This window comes from Heterocephalus glaber, unplaced genomic scaffold (genome assembly GCF_053883595.1).
Source record: "Heterocephalus glaber isolate CG9 unplaced genomic scaffold, H.glaber_assembly_v1.0 deba00001481, whole genome shotgun sequence".
NCBI classification, from domain to species: domain Eukaryota; kingdom Metazoa; phylum Chordata; class Mammalia; order Rodentia; family Bathyergidae; genus Heterocephalus; species Heterocephalus glaber.
This window is the reverse complement of record NW_028258317.1, coordinates 6,064,109-6,082,895: the sequence shown is the minus strand read 5'-3', so window position 1 is coordinate 6,082,895 and position 18,787 is coordinate 6,064,109. Positions and strand designations below refer to the sequence as shown.

General features: G+C 40.1%; 1 protein-coding gene across 8 annotated transcripts in view; it reads left to right on the top strand.

The window, feature by feature from the left end:
- Positions 1 to 6,791: 6,791 nt before the first annotated feature.
- Fsd1l (fibronectin type III and SPRY domain containing 1 like) overlaps positions 6,792 to 18,787 on the top strand; it is a 75,249-nt gene continuing 63,253 nt past the window's right edge. For 2 of the 8 annotated variants that reach the window (XM_013073481.3, XM_087184214.1), the window contains exons 1-3: positions 6,793 to 6,999; positions 12,803 to 12,884; positions 17,324 to 17,419. Coding sequence is in view for 5 of the 8 variants with exons in the window: in XM_087184211.1 (XP_087040337.1) it covers positions 16,557 to 16,583; positions 17,324 to 17,419 (123 nt within the window). In the remaining 3 variants the exon portion in view is untranslated. Of the gene's footprint in view, positions 7,000 to 8,099; positions 8,262 to 12,802; positions 12,885 to 16,298; positions 16,584 to 17,323; positions 17,420 to 18,787 lie in introns of those variants that run through there. The other 6 variants (XM_087184212.1, XM_013073479.3, XM_087184215.1 and 3 more) reach the window with 6 other exon arrangements.

The following is an 18,787-nucleotide window of genomic DNA, read 5'->3' as shown; positions in this document are numbered from 1 at the left end:
TCTTGCAGCACTGTCATCAAACTTAATGTTGTTTTCTCTTCTAGACTTGTGCATGTATAAGAGGTTTCCTCTGCTTCTTGTCTAGTGCCAGTGTTGGCCTGAAGTCTAATTTGCAACTGAATTCTCTTCATCCAGGGTGGACTTGTCCTCTTTGTGCTATTTATAGAGCTGATGTGGGTTAATAACTACTATTTATTGAAGGCTTATTATTCCAAGTGTTAGGATGATGCTCTTATACATTGAATCCTCACAATAGGCCTGTAAATTTGTGCCTAATATCTCTAATTTGTCCATGAGGAAAATAGAGGCTCAGAGAGGTTGTGTGCTACAGTAAGATCACACAGTTACCAGTGTTAAGATTCAAATATAAGTCTAACTCCACAGCCCCTCTGCAATAACACTTTACTCTGCTCCTTAATGCTCCATAGATAGTATCATCCCATGTATCATTCTTTTAGAGTATTCCTCTACAATATTTCATGAATGAGGTGGGGATGGTGGTGTGTGCACATGAAGTGTCTTGGGGGGAGTATCAGGGAAACTTTAGAGATACAGAAGAATCATAGAATTATTTTCTAAGCAGAAACACACTTTATGTTATGTGGCCTCTGAGTCAAATCCAGCCCCCAGTCTATTTTTGTAAATAAAGTTTTATGAAAAAATAGCCATACCTAATCCTTTACAAACTGTCTTATGGCTGCATTCTTTCTGCTATAGCAGATGGCATAATTGTGACAGAGACCATATGCCCCTTTTAGAAAATATGAGCCCGCCTTGATTAAATGACTTCTAGAAGAAAGTGGACAGTTTTCATTAAGACCGATTTATTATTTTTCCCATTTGACTCAAGAACTACATAAAGATTTGTAATGCTTACTTAGATCAGTGAGGGCGAACCTTTTAGAGTTTTCAGTGGTAACAGACAGCCTGCTGGGGTACCACTGCCTTAGATAATCACTGTATTATAATGGTGGTGATGGTGGTGGGGGAGAATCTAGCCAGGGAAAGGAGGGGTAAGGAGTAGAAGGGCCTGTGCTTCTGAGTAACCAGGCAACTCCTCACCCCAGACTCCTCCCACTCATGTCATTCCTATTCTTCCTGGCAAACTGTGTCCTCAAATAGCTCTTTGTTCACAAACATGGAAGTGGCTTCCCACATATAACATACTCAAATCCCAACAATAGCTTGGCCTAGAATTCAAAGGCCATTACAATTTAACCTCTGTTAATCTCTCTCTTCACCTCTTTTTGAACCAAAAAGAACCTGCCCTTTGTGTCTCCATCTTGTGGTCTGGCTCTCCCCAAATTCATCTCTAGCCACAATTTCAATGTGTCTCATCTTCTGGACTGATTCTCTCGAAGGCCTGATCCCTCTCTGACTGCCTATTTATTTTTATGAAACTTGGCTGTCTATAATATTACTTTCATTCCTTGGAATTGTACTTCTCCTAGTTTCCTATTTTTTTTTGCTCAGGCTGTTTCTTAGCTTGGAAAGAATACTGTGTCCCCTTTCTGTCTCTTGTTAAGTCAAGGTGTAGCCTATGAGATGGAAAGAAATGGGCTACATTCTCTAACCAAAGAAATTTATACCCTTGTTTTCCATCCTGCCCTTTCAGATTGTCACCTTTCCCATTCCAAGTGTTTTGTCATAGACAAGTACAGACTTACCTTCAGAATGAAGAAGGGAGTTCAAGAAGCTTATTTTTTCAGGAAGTGCTAACATGGTACCAAAGTGCAAAGGCACTCCAGTATCAAAGTACTTATAGACACTATTATTTCCAGGTGCTGTCCTTAGGAGACTAGCATATTGTTAAGAAAATAATGATAGCCAACACACATTACATATTTTCTATGTGTCAGGCATTATTCTGACCACTTTGCATAGTTGAATCACTTATCTTCATAACAACTCTATTCAGTGGAAACTGTTAATACACTTATTGCATTTGCAAATGAATAAACTGAAGTACAAAGAGGTTAAGAAATTGCCCAATACCACACAACTAGTGAGTAGTAAACTTGGGACCTGAATTCAGATAATCTGGCAACAGAGTCTGGGTCCTTAACCAATGAGTATAGTTACATACTATGGCTTAATCTCCCTACTCTCAACCTGGCCTACATTATTTTTAGAGCTTATAGAGAGAGAGAGAGAGGAGCTGCTGAGCAACATTCTTACCAGAAACAGTGAATATATTCCTCTAAGCTAGAAAGACCTGTTACTGGCCAGCATTTGATCTGGGCAGGGGTGATTTCCTTTCATGAGATGGACAGGCAGAGAAATTTACTTTGTTCATGGTCATTCCCTGAACATGACAAGTCCAGAAGTATGTCCAGGGCCAAACCAGACTATTTTGAAAACACTTTTGCCTTCCACACCTTACTCATCACATTGTCCCCAGTACCTAACACAAAGCCAGCCAACACATGCAGGAAAGACACTGTGACAACAGTAATATCACAATGGCTAGACTTCATGCTCTCCCCCAGGAAGCCGCGGGTCTCTTACAATGGACCACATGGGAGTGAGGGTGGGGAGAGGAAATTCAGAGAGCCTGCAGAAGGTGAGTACAATTACAAATTCAAGTCAGAAAGGAAATTAGTGGTTATTGGCCTGTAGTTTAGGGAATGATTTCTGAACTCTTGAAGTTCAGGAAGATGTTAAAAGTTTTCTCCACCAGGCACACTTTCAGTACTTGAATTCCTCCATGATAGTTCTGCTAAGCAAATTCCCAGCCTCTGCTCGGATTCCTCCATGTATAGGGATCTTACTACCAACCTGTTCCAGTTTGTAGCTCTGTTAGAAAATTTGACATTTTTGTTGAGTGGAAATCTGTCTTCCGGTAGCTTCCACAATTGCATATAATTCTGTCTGTAGGTTGTTAGAGAATATAACATCCTCAGGAGATTTGACGACAATAATTATTTCCACTGTTTTTCCTTCAGGCTAAATATGCACAAGTGCTGTATTCTATCTTTCCTCATATGGTTTTCTGGCCCTTTACTGGTCAGGTTTTTGTCCAATGACTGCTTCCTACTTGGCTTAGAGCTCTCTAAGAATAGAACTGGACAATCCACATCTGGGAAGAACCACCAATAACCTGATAGGAGACTGTTTATAAGAAGTGTCAAGTTCAAAGTAGAGTACTCTTTCAAGGGGTTCCAAGGATTTTGAGTTTGGTTTTTAGTCAGAAGAAGACAGGAAACACAGAATTAGTTATGTTTCTATGGTTTGGAAGAGATGATATTTTTTGAATGCTTAGTATATAACAGGCACCATGCTAAATACTTAACATGAATTATCTCATTAAATCTATTCAATGACACTTGTAAGTGCTCCAGTTATAATCCCTATTTCCCATCTAAATAAACTAAGGCTTAGAGATGCCTCTGGGTTTTTCCCAACCTGGGTGCTGTATGTTAACACTCAGTCCAGATATTAGCAGGGAACAATGGGTAAAGATTTGGGGTTTCAGCAAAGGGCAGCATCTAGCTAGTGTTATGCTTCAGAAATGCCACATTGTAGCAGTGAAAGGGGGAGTTAGAGTGAAAACAGGTTTATAAGGCTCCAAAGACCCAAAGGGACAATAAGCCATGCAAAGTTGCCACTAAAAAATATGACTTGTAGGGGAGAAGTAGTAGTAACAGCTACTACTTGTTAAATGCCTACTAAACCAGGCATTCCAAATACATAATCTCCTTTAATCCTCATAACAAACTTAAAAGGGAATTGTGATTGCTATGTTAGCAATGAGGAAATTGAGACTTAGTGAGGATAAGTGACTCACTGACAGCTATATAGCTGGTGAGCAGCAGTGTCAGGATTTAAATCCAGACAGCTGACTATGTTTGCGGAAGACTGTTGGAAACATGCGAGAAGGAAATTTCTCTCTCATGAGATGGGGATCGCAACTCAGGGCTTCAGGCAATGCTTGGTTCCACTCAGAAAGGACAGAATACCAAGTTCTGGATGTACACTTTAGCATTTAGACATTAGCAATGCTAACTATGAGGATACCTTGAGTTGAAGTTTCCTCACAAGAGGTTCATGGAAGCCCAGGAACCTCAATTAGATTACTATCTATGACTAGATATGCTATTTTGGAATCAGAAACCTAATATTTGAAACGTTTTATTCCTCTGTAGTTTCTATTTTTCCTTTCTAAAACAATTTGCTTTCTCTTGGCCCCCCAGTGGTTCGTAAGTATTTGTCTGCATCACAATCAGCTGGAGGACTTGTTAAACTAAATTACTGACTCCTATTCCCCAACCTTTCTAATTCAGTAGGTATGGAGATAAGACGCAAGAATTTTCATTTCTGACATGTCAGCAAGTGATGATAATGCAGCCTGTCCAAAGGTAATGTTTAAGAACAAATGCTTTCTTTTATTGGTAAAGCTACTTTTGAAATTTTCAGCTTCACTTGGGTATGAGAAAATTACAGAAAAGGTAGAAGACCTGCCTGTAGGTAGAGGCACTGGAAGAAGATGTAGTGCCCAGTTTGTTGAGTGATTGTGGTAAGGAAACCTAGATGGTCTGAGGAAGAGAGAAGTCACAGCCCAAAGGAACTAGCCATTCCTGGACAGGAAGGAGGGGAAGCAAATGGTCCAGGATGAGGTGGCCAGGGAGCCAGACTGGTCAAAGAGCCAGAGATCTGGTAAGAGCAGAGATCTGATGAAGGCAGAAGTCAAATAGGTTAGAGCTGTTGTCAAAAGTAGATTTCTGGCTGGGCTGCAGGGAAAGAACTAGGGGAGTTAGAGGCAAGGAGACAGGAGTGAGCTCCTAGGGTGTGGGCCTGTGACAGAGTCTGGCAATCACATTTCAGCTGTGACTGTCTCTAAAAGCTTCTGTTTTCCTCCTGTGGTGTTGGCTGCAGTCATAAAGTGAGCAGGAGTTGCCCTCTGATAGGAGTGAGGTAAAGTCCTCACAGCAAAAGAAGAGGGAGACTAAATGAGTTTTCATTCCCTTTGTGATGGGTCTAAGTGCAAGCAAGGGCAGTCTGGTGGTCTAAACTTCTGTTGTTCTCCATGTCCCAGGCTGTGTGCTGCCTTCCTGGGAAACTGACTGCAGGGCACAGAGCACAGATCTGCCTTTGAAGGTGCAGCAGTGGAGTAGCAGCTGGGCACTTACCTGTACCCACTGCTCCTAATGGAATTGAAGGGGTCTGGATAGGAGGTTCCTTCCCTGGGTGCAAAAAAGTGGAGAATGTAAAACTGCATACCACTCCTTTCAGCTGGCAGAAGCAAAATTGTGCGTAGGCTTTCCCCAGATTCTCCTACCTAGCCTGAATCAAATTCTTGTTTTCCTTTTGTACACTTTATCCCATTTCTTGTACATCTCTAGTCAGTTAAAAAAGAGTTTATTGAGTGCACACTGTGTGGCAGGCCCTGTGCTGGGGATATAAATGGGTAAAAGAAGTCTTGGCCCTCAAGTAAATCAGAGTATAGTTGAGAAAACTCATCAACGAGATAATCACAGCACTGTAGATAAATACTGCTTTTCAAACATAGAGCTCATGCCTTCTTCAGGGCCTTTGCATTTACTATTCCTTCTGACTAGAATGCCTTTCCCCAGGTCGTGCAGGTGGGCGTGTGTGTGTGTGTGTGTGTGTTAGTTATTGGGGACTGAATCCAGCTGAGCTACATTCCCAGCCCTTTTGAGACAAGGTCTTGCTAAGTTGCCCAGACTGGCCTCAAACTTGTGATCCTCCTGCCTCAGCCTCCTAAGTAGCTGGGATTATAGGCCTGCACCACTGCACCCAGCTTCCTCAGAGCCTTGTATGATTCTACGATCCATCCTCTCTCTCTCTCGTCACTCCCGAGAGGTGTCTTCATTGACCTTTGGCAAAGTGAACCACCGTCCTAATTTTCTGAGTCTACCCCATGACATTCTTCTTTTTAAACACATAATAATCACATCATACTTTCTTTTTATCAGCATCCCACACTAGATTGTAAATTCTGTGACAGGAGGGCCTTATGAATTCTGTTTGTAGAACTGGTACATAATAGGCACTCAATACCGATTTCCCTTTTATTCATTCATCCTAAGTGATCGCCTATTTGAACTTTTCTGGGCCTCTGGAGTCATCCAAATGGCAGGTGAGGTTTGTCTCCCTGGGGAGGAACATTTCCAAGCCTGCTGCCTCCCTAGGCTTCCTGAAGTTTGCATTGTCCCCTCGCGCTGGCCTGAGCAGGTTGTAACATGCCACTGACAAGTGTTTACTCAGCTCTAACTGCACTGGCACTTCAAATGCCTTATTTAATCCTCATTGTCCTCTGCAAAGTCTGCGTTATTTCTCCTGTATTACAGAAGCAGGTTTAGGGAGACTGGCTTGCTTAAGATCACATCGAGCGTGGTGTTGGATTGCGAGGAGAAATAGTGGGTCTCTGGGAAAGGTCTACCAGGCACTTGTTAGATCCATACCCACGTTTCCACCACATCCGGCCTCTTGTTCCTGCAGGCCCTTTTCCTACGTTTCCGCTGCATCCTCATCCCATCCCTTTTTCTTTTGCGGGACATCTAGCCAAGGCCAGGGTGGGAAGGTGCTTCAGGCGCTTGCAGCACATAGAGTGGGCTGATCTACCTCCAGAATCACAGCTTTCCTTCCGGAACACTCCCCACAGACCCGAGGCCTTCAGCGATCGCGATCGCCGAAGAAAGAGGATGGGGAAGGCTGGAGGCCAGGGATAGCACTTCCGGCTAACCACGCTGAGATCCCGGGCACCAACATCACGCCGGCCCGGGGCTCAGCGCGCAGGCGCGGCGCGCTCCCCGCCCCTCCCCTCTGCGCGCCGCTCTTTCACCCTGGCAACCGTGGCGCGAAGGTAGCGAGCGCTGGCTGGGCGCGGACGGGCGGGGCCCGGAGGCGCCGCTGTAGACCCAGCGGCAGCGGCAGTGGGTAGTGGTCTAGGCGTGGGCGGTCTCCTTCGTCTCCTCACTCGCTTACCGTGGCGGGTTCGGGCTGGCGGGTTAGCCCCTCGCGATGGACTCCCAGAAGGTAAGCGAGGGAGGGGCGCGCGGGCCCCCCGAAGCCGCCGGCCCGAGATGGGTGGGCGGGGCGCGGGGCTCCGCTGAGGGCGAGGCCGCCGTGGGGGTGCAGGAGCCGCGCCCGGCGACCCGGCATGGCCTCTGCCCTGCACTTTTGTGGGGCCTTGGCTCCTGAGAAGGCATGGGGAGCCAGCCCTATTTTTAAATCAGTCACTATGCAGCCCTCTAGGCCCCCTTTTATGCCAGCAGCCTGCCAGCGTGCTGGAGGGCGTATCCCTCCACCTCGGACGTGGAAACCGAGGCACAGCCTTGCTCAAGGTTTCCCAGCTGACGCCTAAGCTAGCACTCTTTCTCCGACCACAACTCCTCTCTTGGCACCATACATGCGGTTCAGATCGGGGACCCAATCTCCTCTGTACCCCGTCCCTATCCCCTCCCCGCGACTTGTCCCCTGTGCAGGTCTTAGTGTTTGTTGAATCGAGAGGAAAGAGTGACAGTTGTCAGAGCAGCCGCCGCACCCTCTTTGACCAGCTGGTGTTGCTGGTCACAGTTACCTAGTCCTTGTTGTGGAATGTTTTATACTTTCAGAAAAAGTTGAGGAAAAGATATACAGGACGAGTTTTTTCAATTAAGCATAAAACTATTTAGAGAACGTAGCCAGTGTGTTACAGTCACGAGAGAGCTATAATGCCTGTGTAGAAATTAGGCGTTCTCTTTGTTAGATTAGTGTATTTGAAAATATAGAACAGTATAGGAAAAGAGAACAAATGTTTTTAATAATGCAGCAGGGAAAAGCAAGGGCATATCTCAGAGGCCATTTTTTTCTGTCGTTAAGAAAGCCCTGGAAAAACAGTAAAACGACTATCATTTTGCTTGGACTCACCTTCAGGAGCATGGGGCCCATGAGAGAATAATCTGATGTGTTAAGCATCGACTGTTACAGTATTTAACAGAAGTGTGGATTATTTCATCATATACATTTGCCTCGAAACTCAATTTGATGTATCCAATTATTATTTCCAAGACTATTTATTAGTCTTTTTAAAAAATTACGTTTTGTGTGATTTGAATATGTATAAGTTTAAAACATTATCTCTTCATAATTTGTAGAACATCTCACCACTTATTAGACAAGTTACATATTTGAATGGACATAAGCAGAGGTCAAATGAAAGAACAAAGATTTGAGTCCTGAGAATTGAGCTCCAGGTTACTGTTTACCAGCTCTGTAATATGAAGCAAGTTGGGTAGCAGTGATTAACCTACATGGAAGTAAGAATATTTTATAGTGTTACTATAAAAATCTGATAAAATCGGAAATATCGTATTTTAAAGATTGTGAAGAATTAGCACTAAAATACTCCATATATAGCAAATAAAATTTAAAAATATGTTTTAGTATGGATCATTTTATCAATGGATGTGTATTCCTTAGTGTACTGAGGAATCAAGAGTTAGAGGCCGTGACTCCTGCAATGTCCTGCTGGTTAAGATTTGAACCTGTTTTTTCTCATTTCAGATGATGTATTTGTGCACCTATAGGGTATCATGTACAGTTTCCCCAGAGTTAGCAAAACAATTAGCTGTTCTTTTTTGTTGATACTACTGTCTTACTGGGGCTAACCTTGAGAATCAACTTTTCAATATTAGAAAATAGGTTCAGTTTCATTGATGATACCAGTCTTACTAAAGATAAATTGTATTGCTTTGTAGTTTACAAAGAGTATCTGGTATTGATGCTTGTAAACCATTTGGTGTTCTGAATTTCAGCTTCTTTTTCTCATGAATGAACTGCAAAATCAGTTACTTGTGTCAAATAGTAGTGAACCAGACTGAATATTTCCTCTTTAAATAAGAAAGCATTACACTCCTGACAGGAGTTTTAGAGACTATTTTCTGTTACTGAATGTTACAGTAAAATGATAGGAGGGGATGAATATAGATACTACAAGAGGTAAAGGGGAAAGATGATTTGAATATATACTTGTTTGTAAGGGACTGTGATTTGGGCTTTAAGTTATTAAGAGGCTCACTCTGGAGCCAGGTCTGCAGTTGTATTGTTTATGAGCTGTATGAGCTTTAATAATTTGCTCTTTGTCTTCATTTCTTCACCCATTAGAGACAACACTTCCACTTATCTCAAAGGGTTACTATGAAGATGCTTTCCTTCTCTTTTCTTTCTCTCTCTTCCTCTCTGTCTCTCTCTGTGTGTGCCTCTGTGTCCCTCCCCTCTTGGTGGCAGTAGGATTTTAACCCAGGACCTCACACTGACCTATATCCCCTGCTTTTTAAAATATTTTACTTTGAGACAAGTTCTCGCTAAGTTGCTGAGGCTGGGCTCAAATTTGCAGTCCTCCTGCTTTAGCCTCCCAGAGTGCTGGGATTACAAGTATGCCAGACTGATGTGTTCATTTTTTAAAAACCACTTAATAGTGCCTAGCATACATAGTAGTGTTAGCTGCTGTTAGAGATTTTATAGTCTTTCTCCTTTTCTAATCTAGTCTAGACATTTTTACCCGTTAGACCATGCTTTCTATTTTAACATCTGTGAGAAAATATTCCATATGGTGGTGCCAAAGAAGGATTGTTAAATCCTAATTGAAAGAGGATTGGAACTTCTGACTCATGCATTCTGACAATAAAGGTTAAGTTAACTGGACAGTCTTACGGAAGCTTGATAGGGCCAGTCAACAAATGGATTAGCCGGACCAGCTGCTTTTTTGTCTGTGAAAATGCCTTGGACTTCAGTGTTTTGTTAGCAACAGATGCTGTTTGAGGAGAGGAAGAAAATGCAATGCCTTGGGTATGTAAGGCATACTGTTGGGTACAGAAAACTGCAATATTATATCCCTAGAAATAAACAGAGGGATTTTGTTTATAACAAGTTTCTGGGGCACTTTTGTGAACAGGATGTGTTATGGATAGGTGGCTTTATTTGATACTCAAACCTTTGATTATGTCCTAAAGTGGTTTTAAGATAAAATCCCAAAGGTTCCTTTACCTGATGAAATGTGCATCATCAAAGAAAACATTGAAACAAATGAGACATTTGCACCTTTCTAGAATCTTGGAGCTTGGAATTTGATAGTTTTAAATTAAATTCTTGTACAGACCAGCCACATTCATAGGGACTGTAGTTTCCGGGAAAGGTCCTAACTATAGAAATAATAATAAAGCATGGTGAGACAGGAAAAGAGATCCTGAAGAAGGAAAGTCACCAAGAGCATATATTGTCAGTTGTTTGTTGTTCCTCACTATTTTCTTCACATTCTTTATTTCTTGCTTACAAGAGGGTAGTGACAGGTGAGGCTTCACTGTGTAAGACTGGGCAAATCTAGATTGGAAAGTTGAATAGGGCAGAAGTTTTAAAGCATGGCAGTCTGCAGCAAGTAGCATATCTACACTTGGCTTCCTTTTATCCCTGTTTCCTCATCCACCCTGCTATTTCTTGTCTTTTGCCTTGGTATTGACCCTGGCAGTTCAGAGACCCCTACCCAGTCTAGGTAAACAACCAGTCATTCCAAAATTACTCCTTCTTAATTAAAAAAAAAATTTCCAAGGAAAAGGAAGAGAAATGAAATTCAAGTATTGGTCTATATCCATTATTGTTTTGAACAGCTTTACATTCTTACAACTGCTCTTATTTCTTATTTTGTTTTATTTCTTTTTTGTTTTGTTTTTTTGAGTCAGAGTCTCATTGTATTGTGGGCAGACCTTGAATTCAAGATTCTTCTTCCTTATCCTGCCAGATGGTGGGGTTACAGGCCTGTGCCGCCGTGGCCAGCAGCAGCTCTCATTCTTATTGTGCAGATAAGGAAAATTAAGTTTGAAGAAGTTAAGTGACTTGTTGAATCACACAGCTAGAAGTGGTCTTTTTTCATAGCCCAAGGTTCGAACTAGTTCTTTTTTCATAGCTCTAGATTTTTCATTACCACCCTCTTGCCTGAATTCTTTGCTTTTAAATGATGGTATGATTAAAGTAATAAAAATTTAAAATCTCAATATGAAATAACCCCATCAAATAGTTTTTATTTTGTTTTAATTTGTTTACAAACTAGTTAAACCTAGTGAAAACAGTTGGTGGATGGCATAGAATGTGATTTAGACAAAAACATGGAATTTGGTCTTTCTTCTTGCCCCAAATAAGATCAGTATTCTTTCTGTAGTGTATATGGATACAGCCAGTAGAACAATGCCATTTCCAAATGATGAACCTCATCATCTTATTCTTAGACTTATGATTTTCCTGTAGTAGGGTGTTCTAGTTTGGACGTGGAATGTCCTCCATAGGCCCAGGTGGTAATTGTTGGGAGGTGATGGAACTTTTAGGAGGTCAGGCTTAGTGGAGGTATATAGGTTACTGGTGTCATACGACTAAAGAGTATGGTAGGGCACCTGTCCCTTCCCCCTTCTCTTTCTGTCTTGCTTTCCAGCCATGAAATGTGCAGCTTCTGCCATGTATTTCTGTTATGATGATGTGCTGCACAGGCCCCAAACAGTGGGGCCAACCAACCATGGATTGAAACCTCTAAAACTGTCAGCCAAAACAAACCTTTCCTGTCTTGATAAGTTCTATTTTTTTCTAATCCTCAAGTAAAATCTTAGTCTTGTTAGTGTTTTTAGATTTTCTGACCTTTTTTGTGTGAACCTCTGAGCTTTACATATCAGATGGTACAGTAAAGTTAGTACTGTTAACTGCTTTCGTTTGGATCCTGGCTCTGTGACTTATTAGTTCTGAGTTTCTGGGCAGGCCACTTAACCTCTCCATGCTTCAGCTTCTTCAATGGAAAATTGTGATGATAGAGTAATAGTATCATACCTCATAGGAGTCTTGAGAAATTAATTGAATTAATATGTAAAGAGCTTAAGGTAGTGTTTGGCACTTAAGAGTATAAAAGTGTTATTCTTCATTTGTTCAGAGTCTATTGATTGTGCTTTAATTTCATATTAATAGTGATTTTAAGCATAGTTTTTTTTTTAAAGTCACACTCCTTTGAAGAGAGTGTCTCATGCCTTGTGCATCCCATGTTACTTTGATCAATTTGATGGGAATAGTTATAGTATTATGTTTTAACAATAACATTAAAAGGCAAGTGGATTCAGAGCTTCTGGAGTCCTTGTCTCAGCAATATGTCCTCGGGGAACTTTCCAGGGGGAGATGAGAGGAAAGGGAGGGGAATGGGAAGTAAAATAATTAAGATTCGATATGTATATGTACCAATTCTCCAAGATGAATGTAATTGTCACCTATTGCAAACATATACTAATACAACATTTAAATTAAAAAATAATACTATACTTTTTTCTCTCTTAGTTTGGGAAAGCTTAGGATAGAAACAGCACCTTATATGCATTATCTACTGAGGTCATGTTGCTTTCTTTGGGTTTCTGACTCTTATTGATCTGGGTGGTTGCTTCTTTTGAAATTTACAATGCATTTGATAGCAGATTTTCTATTTGCTCGCAGACAGAGTCTCACTGTGGACATCAGGCTGGCCTTGAACACACTGTGTAGCCCAGGCTGGCCTTGTAGCTGTCCTTCTGCCTCAGCCTCCTGAGTGCTGCAATTACAGGAGTGCACCAACATGCCCAGCTGCATTTGGTAGCTTTGAAAATACATGGGATCTTCAATGCTGCTTTGTACATTCTCACAATACTGAATCCTAGTAGTGTTTTATAGCTAAGTCTGAGGAGTTCTTTGCACCTAGAGATTATAGTGCGTACAATAAAAATGACCTAGGCCTTTAGTGTTCTAGTTTTGACAGTAAATTAAAGCTGCTTTTTTCTTTCTTTTTTTTTTATTTTGGTACCAGGGATCGAACTCAGGACCTTACACTTGTGAGGCAGGCGGCAGAACCACTGAGCTAAATCCCCGGCCCAGAGCTGCTTTTTTCCGTATGTGAGCCCTTTATCTCGGTGTGTGTGATAGATGTCATGCTGTGCTGGAACTAAACTAATTAAAAGCCTGAGCCATTCTCTCTGCAAAAAATAAGACCATATTTTCCAGAAATTCTACATAAGTCTTTGAATATCTTTCCTTCCCATGTGTTTTCTAGGCAAGTGTAGCATTTTTAAGGCCTTAGTTCATACAGAATACCATTACCCCAATAGCTTTAACACACAAGTTTTAGGGTTTCTTTCCAAAAACGCTATTAATGCATCTTAGACCACTAATACTGTACAAAGTGAAAAGGTTCATTCATTCTGTGGTAATAACAGAATAGCAGAATTTTGAATGCATTAATGGAGTGGTAAAGAAAAGATTAACTGTAATCTAAAGATTTTTTTTTGAAGTGTGGGACAGTACCATACAAAGTGAACAACGTTATCCTGTTTGAGATTTTACAGTTCTTATGTCAGCTGTTCTTAAATGCCATCTTGTTTTTGTCAGTCACCAACCTTGGCATGGACAGTTGTACTCTTTGTGATTCACAGAAAGCTTTAACCAAAAACATTAGTGAGTAGTATGAATGTAATAGTTGAGAAGACTGTATTTATCCCCTTTGTTGTGGCATTTAGTAAAATCCTAAAGAATGCTACCTCTGCACCAATTTTTTTGAGAATTGATAATTTTATAATACTATGTTTCAATTTCTAATGGTATTATGTATGTACATAAAAACCGAGAAGTTAATGAAAGTTTGGTAAAGGAACTTGGTTTGACCATTTTAACATATTTATATATAGTATTTAAAATTCAAGATTCTGAGCCAGGTGTGATGGTATACGTCTGTAATACCAAGACAAGTTCAAGGCCAGTTTGGGGAATTTAGTGAGACCCTGTCTCAAAATAAAATTTTTTGAAAAGCCTGGGAATGTAGCTCAGCGGTAGAGTGCTTAGCTAGTAGGCATTAGACCCTAGGTTCATTCCTGAAAAACAAAAAAACTGAATCTGGTATAGCCTAAGGACATAAAGAAATTCTGTCTTGTGCTGGGGATTTAGCTCAGTGGTTTCGCTTCCTGCTGCACAAGCGCAAGGACCTGAGTTTGATCCCTGGTATCAAAAAAAAAAAGAAAAAAAAGAAAAAAGAAATTCTGTCTTCCAAGGAAGTGGTTCAGAAAGCTCTTAGCTTGCTTATTTATAATCACAAATTAATATGACTCAAAGACGATTTCTTCCTTTGTCTTACTTTCTTCTTGCTGAGACAAAATACCTGACATCCACAAGTTAAAGGTGGAAAAGTTTATTTTGGCTTATTGTTTGTTGAGATTTCCATCCCTAGTCAGCTGGCTCCAAGGCAGGGTGCTATTGCACTAGGGCGTGGCAGAGGAGTAGTTCATGGCATGGCAGGCAGGGAGCAGAGTGGGATCAAAGGAGTAGGAAGGATATATACACATGAGGCCAGAATACTAGTGACCCAGTTTTTTTCCCACCAGGCTTCACCTCTTCTATATCATGCCCAGCTATAAACTCACCAGTATCATATACCAGGGGTCCTCTATTTACATACCCATGATCAAGTCACCTCGCCAAAGCTCCACATATGAGCACAAGAGGCTTTGGGATATAAGCATAACATCCTCATTTTTACTCTTAGAAATACCTGGACTATTCAGATGTTATAGGACTCTAAAGCTGTATTGTCCAAGTTCTAGCCACATGAGGTTTTGGAGCACTTGAAATGTAGCTAATTAGAATTTAGATGTGCTGTAAGTAAAAAATACACATTGGATTTGAAAAGCTTTAATACTCACATCTAAAGGGGAGAGAAAGGAGGGGAGGGGTGGAAGAGCTGGGAGAAGAAAAAGAGAAAAGCAAGCAAGTCTATTTTTTTTTTTCTTTCCCCTGAGTCAGGATCTTACTGTGGTGTTTCCCCAGGCTTCCCTCTAACTCCTGAATTCAAGTGATCCTCCCTGCAGCTGATTACAGGCAGCATTGTACCTGGTTAGCTAGTTCTTAAATATTGATTACATGTAACATGATAATAATATTGGATTAAATAAAATATTAAAGTAAATTTCACCTGTTTCTCTTCCACTTTTTTTGATGTGGCTGTTATTGGTTCATACTATATTTCTATTGGACAGTGATGCTCTAAGGGGAATGAGAACATTGTAGTTGGTAAATGCTGTATTCTGATTTCTAATATCACAGTTAGACCAGATTCTTAATTTTCAGTGTGTGGGCAACTTAATGATATAGAGCAGTGGTATAGAACCTATGGGACGGGTGCCATAGTGGGCTGTTGGTTATCATTGAGAGCTCTAAAAGGTTCATCATCACTTTTACAGAAGATTTAGCTTGAAGACCTGATAAAAATTAGAGTATTTTAGATATCTTTGATCTACTCAATAAATTACAGGAGCTTAAAAAAGCAGGCTTCTCATTAAAAATCTTTGAAGTTCACAGCTTACCTAGCTGGGGCAATATGCCACAGCTGTATCCAGGGTGTTTGCTACAAAATTCTTCAAATCCAAAATAAGAAATAAGTAAAAGTGAGAGGCTGTTTTATGCTCGGGAGAGTATTTTTCCTCTGAATGACATCTGCCTTTTTTATGTACCAGTGCTTCACATTTCCACCACCTCCCAAAAGTGCCACTCTGAGGAACAAGCTTTTGGGAGATGTTGAAGATTTAAACCTGCTATAATAAGTAATACTGTAGAAGGGAAGGCAGATATAGCCCATTAACCAGAAAGAACCCAGTTTTATTAATTGGAGTTTATGATTAACAGTCTAAGGATTATGCAGAACTATTCTTACTGTTCCCTGTATTGATTTTTAATATATAGAGAGCCTCTCTTGAATGACCATTTGGAAGTTGCTTTTCCCTTAAATTCTGTGATCACCTTTTCTACATCTCTATGCCACCACCGTGGCCCCTCCAGCTGTACCCAGCTGGCTCTCCCCAAAATCCTGGCTCCATTTTGCCATTCTACTGTTGTCTTTCTACTGTATTCAAATCTTGGTGCATCAGTTCTGGGAAGAGCATTGATAGGATAAAGAGCTAACTCTTGGTGTCATTGTTTTTTTCAGAGCATAACTTCATTGTGTTATATTAAAATACCACAAATATAAGGATGGGAAGAAATACTGTAGTAGATAAATGAACAGAAAGCTCTTAGGCTGAACCCAGGGATGATAATACCACCTTATCTCCAGGGATTGTTGTGAGAATTAAATGAGAGTTGTAATTATCTTTAAGTTTTTACTAATATCATGCTTTATAAACATTTGTAAACATTTTATTCCTTTCAGATGATTCCTTTTAGATTTATTTTTTAGATTCTTGGTCTCTTTATATGAAACCTTTAATCAATGCCTGCTTATATTTTGATGAGAACCTTTAGCTTGTAAAATTTTATAGATTTTATTAAAATATTTGTTTGGGTTGGGTATATAGCTCAGTGGTAGAGCACTTGCCTAGTATCTGAGGTCTTGGATTCAGTCTCTGCAGCCACCTATAAATAAGTTTATAGGAACTTAGAGAAACAAGTCTTACCATTCTGGGAAAATTATAAAGGAAAAGTACTTGCATTTGAATTTTACAGAGAATACAAGTACCTTTTTTGGTTTCTGCTGTGGCTGCCCGTGAAGTTATTGAGCAGCTAGACTTGTACTGTCCACAATGTCAGCACTGGTCACATGTGGCTATGTAAGTGAATTCATTAAAATTTAAAAAATTTAGTTCCTCAGTTGTGCTAGCTACATTTCAAGACCTCATTGGCTTTATGTGCTTAGTGGTTACCATATTGGATAGTAGAGATACAGAACATTTCTGTCATAGTAGAGTATTTTATTAACTAGTGCTGAACTTGAATATGAGAAAATTAAATAATCACATTTTATTTAAATTAGAAGCATTATTAAAATTTAGGGTATTTACTATTTAATTGCTTACCTTTTTTACTGTTTCTATAGCATCTGTAAGTATTACAATGAATGTTACTGTGTAAATTTATTACCTAGTTTCACGTTTATAAAATGTGGTTTTAAAAAATTTTTTCTAAGTAAATCTTGAATTTCGACTTCTCCTCACTTTTATTCTTTATGTTCTGATGTTATATGAGACAATTTTTGCTTTTGCAGTGTTTTAGGATTTGGCTGTATTTTGTTGCTATGGCCTTATGACCTAAAATAATACTATTGATATGAAATAATATTGATCATTTTTAATCTGAATAAAGTTGTATACTAGGAATAAGAATTTAAAACAGTACAAATATAAACGCCATTTATTGTATAGGCCTTTGGAAATTTTAAACAACAAGAAGCTTTACATTGCTCTTTTTTATTATCTAATATAGTCTTACAAAAAGTTTATAGAATGGTTGTTACAAAATTTACTGTTCTCTTTTAATAAAAGATAATATTAAAAAATTTTTTTAATCCTAGGAAGCTCTGCAAAGGATTATTTCAACTCTGGCAAATAAAAATGATGAAATTCAGAACTTTGTTGATATACTAAATCATACATTAAAAGGAGTTCAGGTATGAATTTTTATAATTAAAAGTGTGTAAATATGTCACAATGAATGATTAAGTCAAATCTGAAATTCAGTTAAACTAATAGAGGTAAGAGCAGGATTTTAAAATGGCAAATAAAGTAAAACTGCTGTGATAAGGTGAGGGTCAACTTCATTTGCTTTGGGATTCACATGGGGTTTGGTGGAGCATGGTTCCATGTCCTCCCACAATGATATTACTGCCTTTGAGCCAGCTGACTATGAACTGAATCCCCTGAGACCATGAGCCACATTAGCACATTTATGATGGGGCTGTAATTTATATGTCTTGCTGGTGGGCAGCTCTTAGGCAATGGTAGAACATACACGACTGCCTGATGGGACAGTCGTGCATGTACCACTGGTGGCACAAGCTGGTGGGAATGTGTTAAACCTCTCCTTTTAAGTTGGATGGGTGTCAGGTATTATGTCCCAGCAGTGGGAAAGCTAATACAGAATAGGGTCATTGCTGTGACTGTATCTGATTTGTGGTTTAAAAGCCTTTGTAACTGGCCTACAAAAAGAGTTTGGAAAAGTTTGGAGATGCAGGCTAAAGAAACCCCAGAATATTGTAAACAGAACTTGATGGGTGATTCTGATTGGAGTTTGGAAGGCTAAAATGCTGATAGGAATGTGGACAGTAAAGGCTAGCTTCAGGAGGTTTCAGTTGGGAACAGTAACTCTTTTGACCGTTGGACAAGAGATCATATGTGTTATGCTGTGACAGAAGTGTTTTCTACATTTTGCCCATATTTTGAGTCTTTACAAGAAACTGAGGTTAAGGTCAGTGGACTAATCTGTTGGAGGAAACTTCAAGAGAGCCCAACTATGGCTCAACTATGGCTATGGCATGGGTACTGCTGGCTGATTTTAGCTTGGTTTATAGTGGTTTATATGGTTTATATGGTTTATAGTGAAAATTGGGCAAAAGCAGAGCAGAAAAATCTGAAAGACTTAAATTTTGGCTGAATAGGAGCCATGTATAAAGTTTGGGCCAGAAGTTTAGGGCTACTGAAGAGATTAGTACCAGGAAAAAAGAAACCAAATACTTTGTACAAGGACAAGGAGAAAAATGTCTTGAGGGCGCCTTGGGAGTTGGCAAGACCCCACCCATCACAGGCTCAAAGATGCAAAAGTACAAACCTTTCAGTTGAGAAGAGAATATGTGGCCACTCTGTTTGAGAAGGACCATCTAGGGAATTGGTTGCTCAGGATTCACTTCACTGTGGTCAGGCATCCAATCCAGGCACTTGGAGGCCACTGTAGCATGGTCCAAGGTGGCCTGGCTATTACTCCCACTGACAGAGACCTTGATATTGCTGTGTAATCCTAGTTTTACCAGCATGCGGAATGC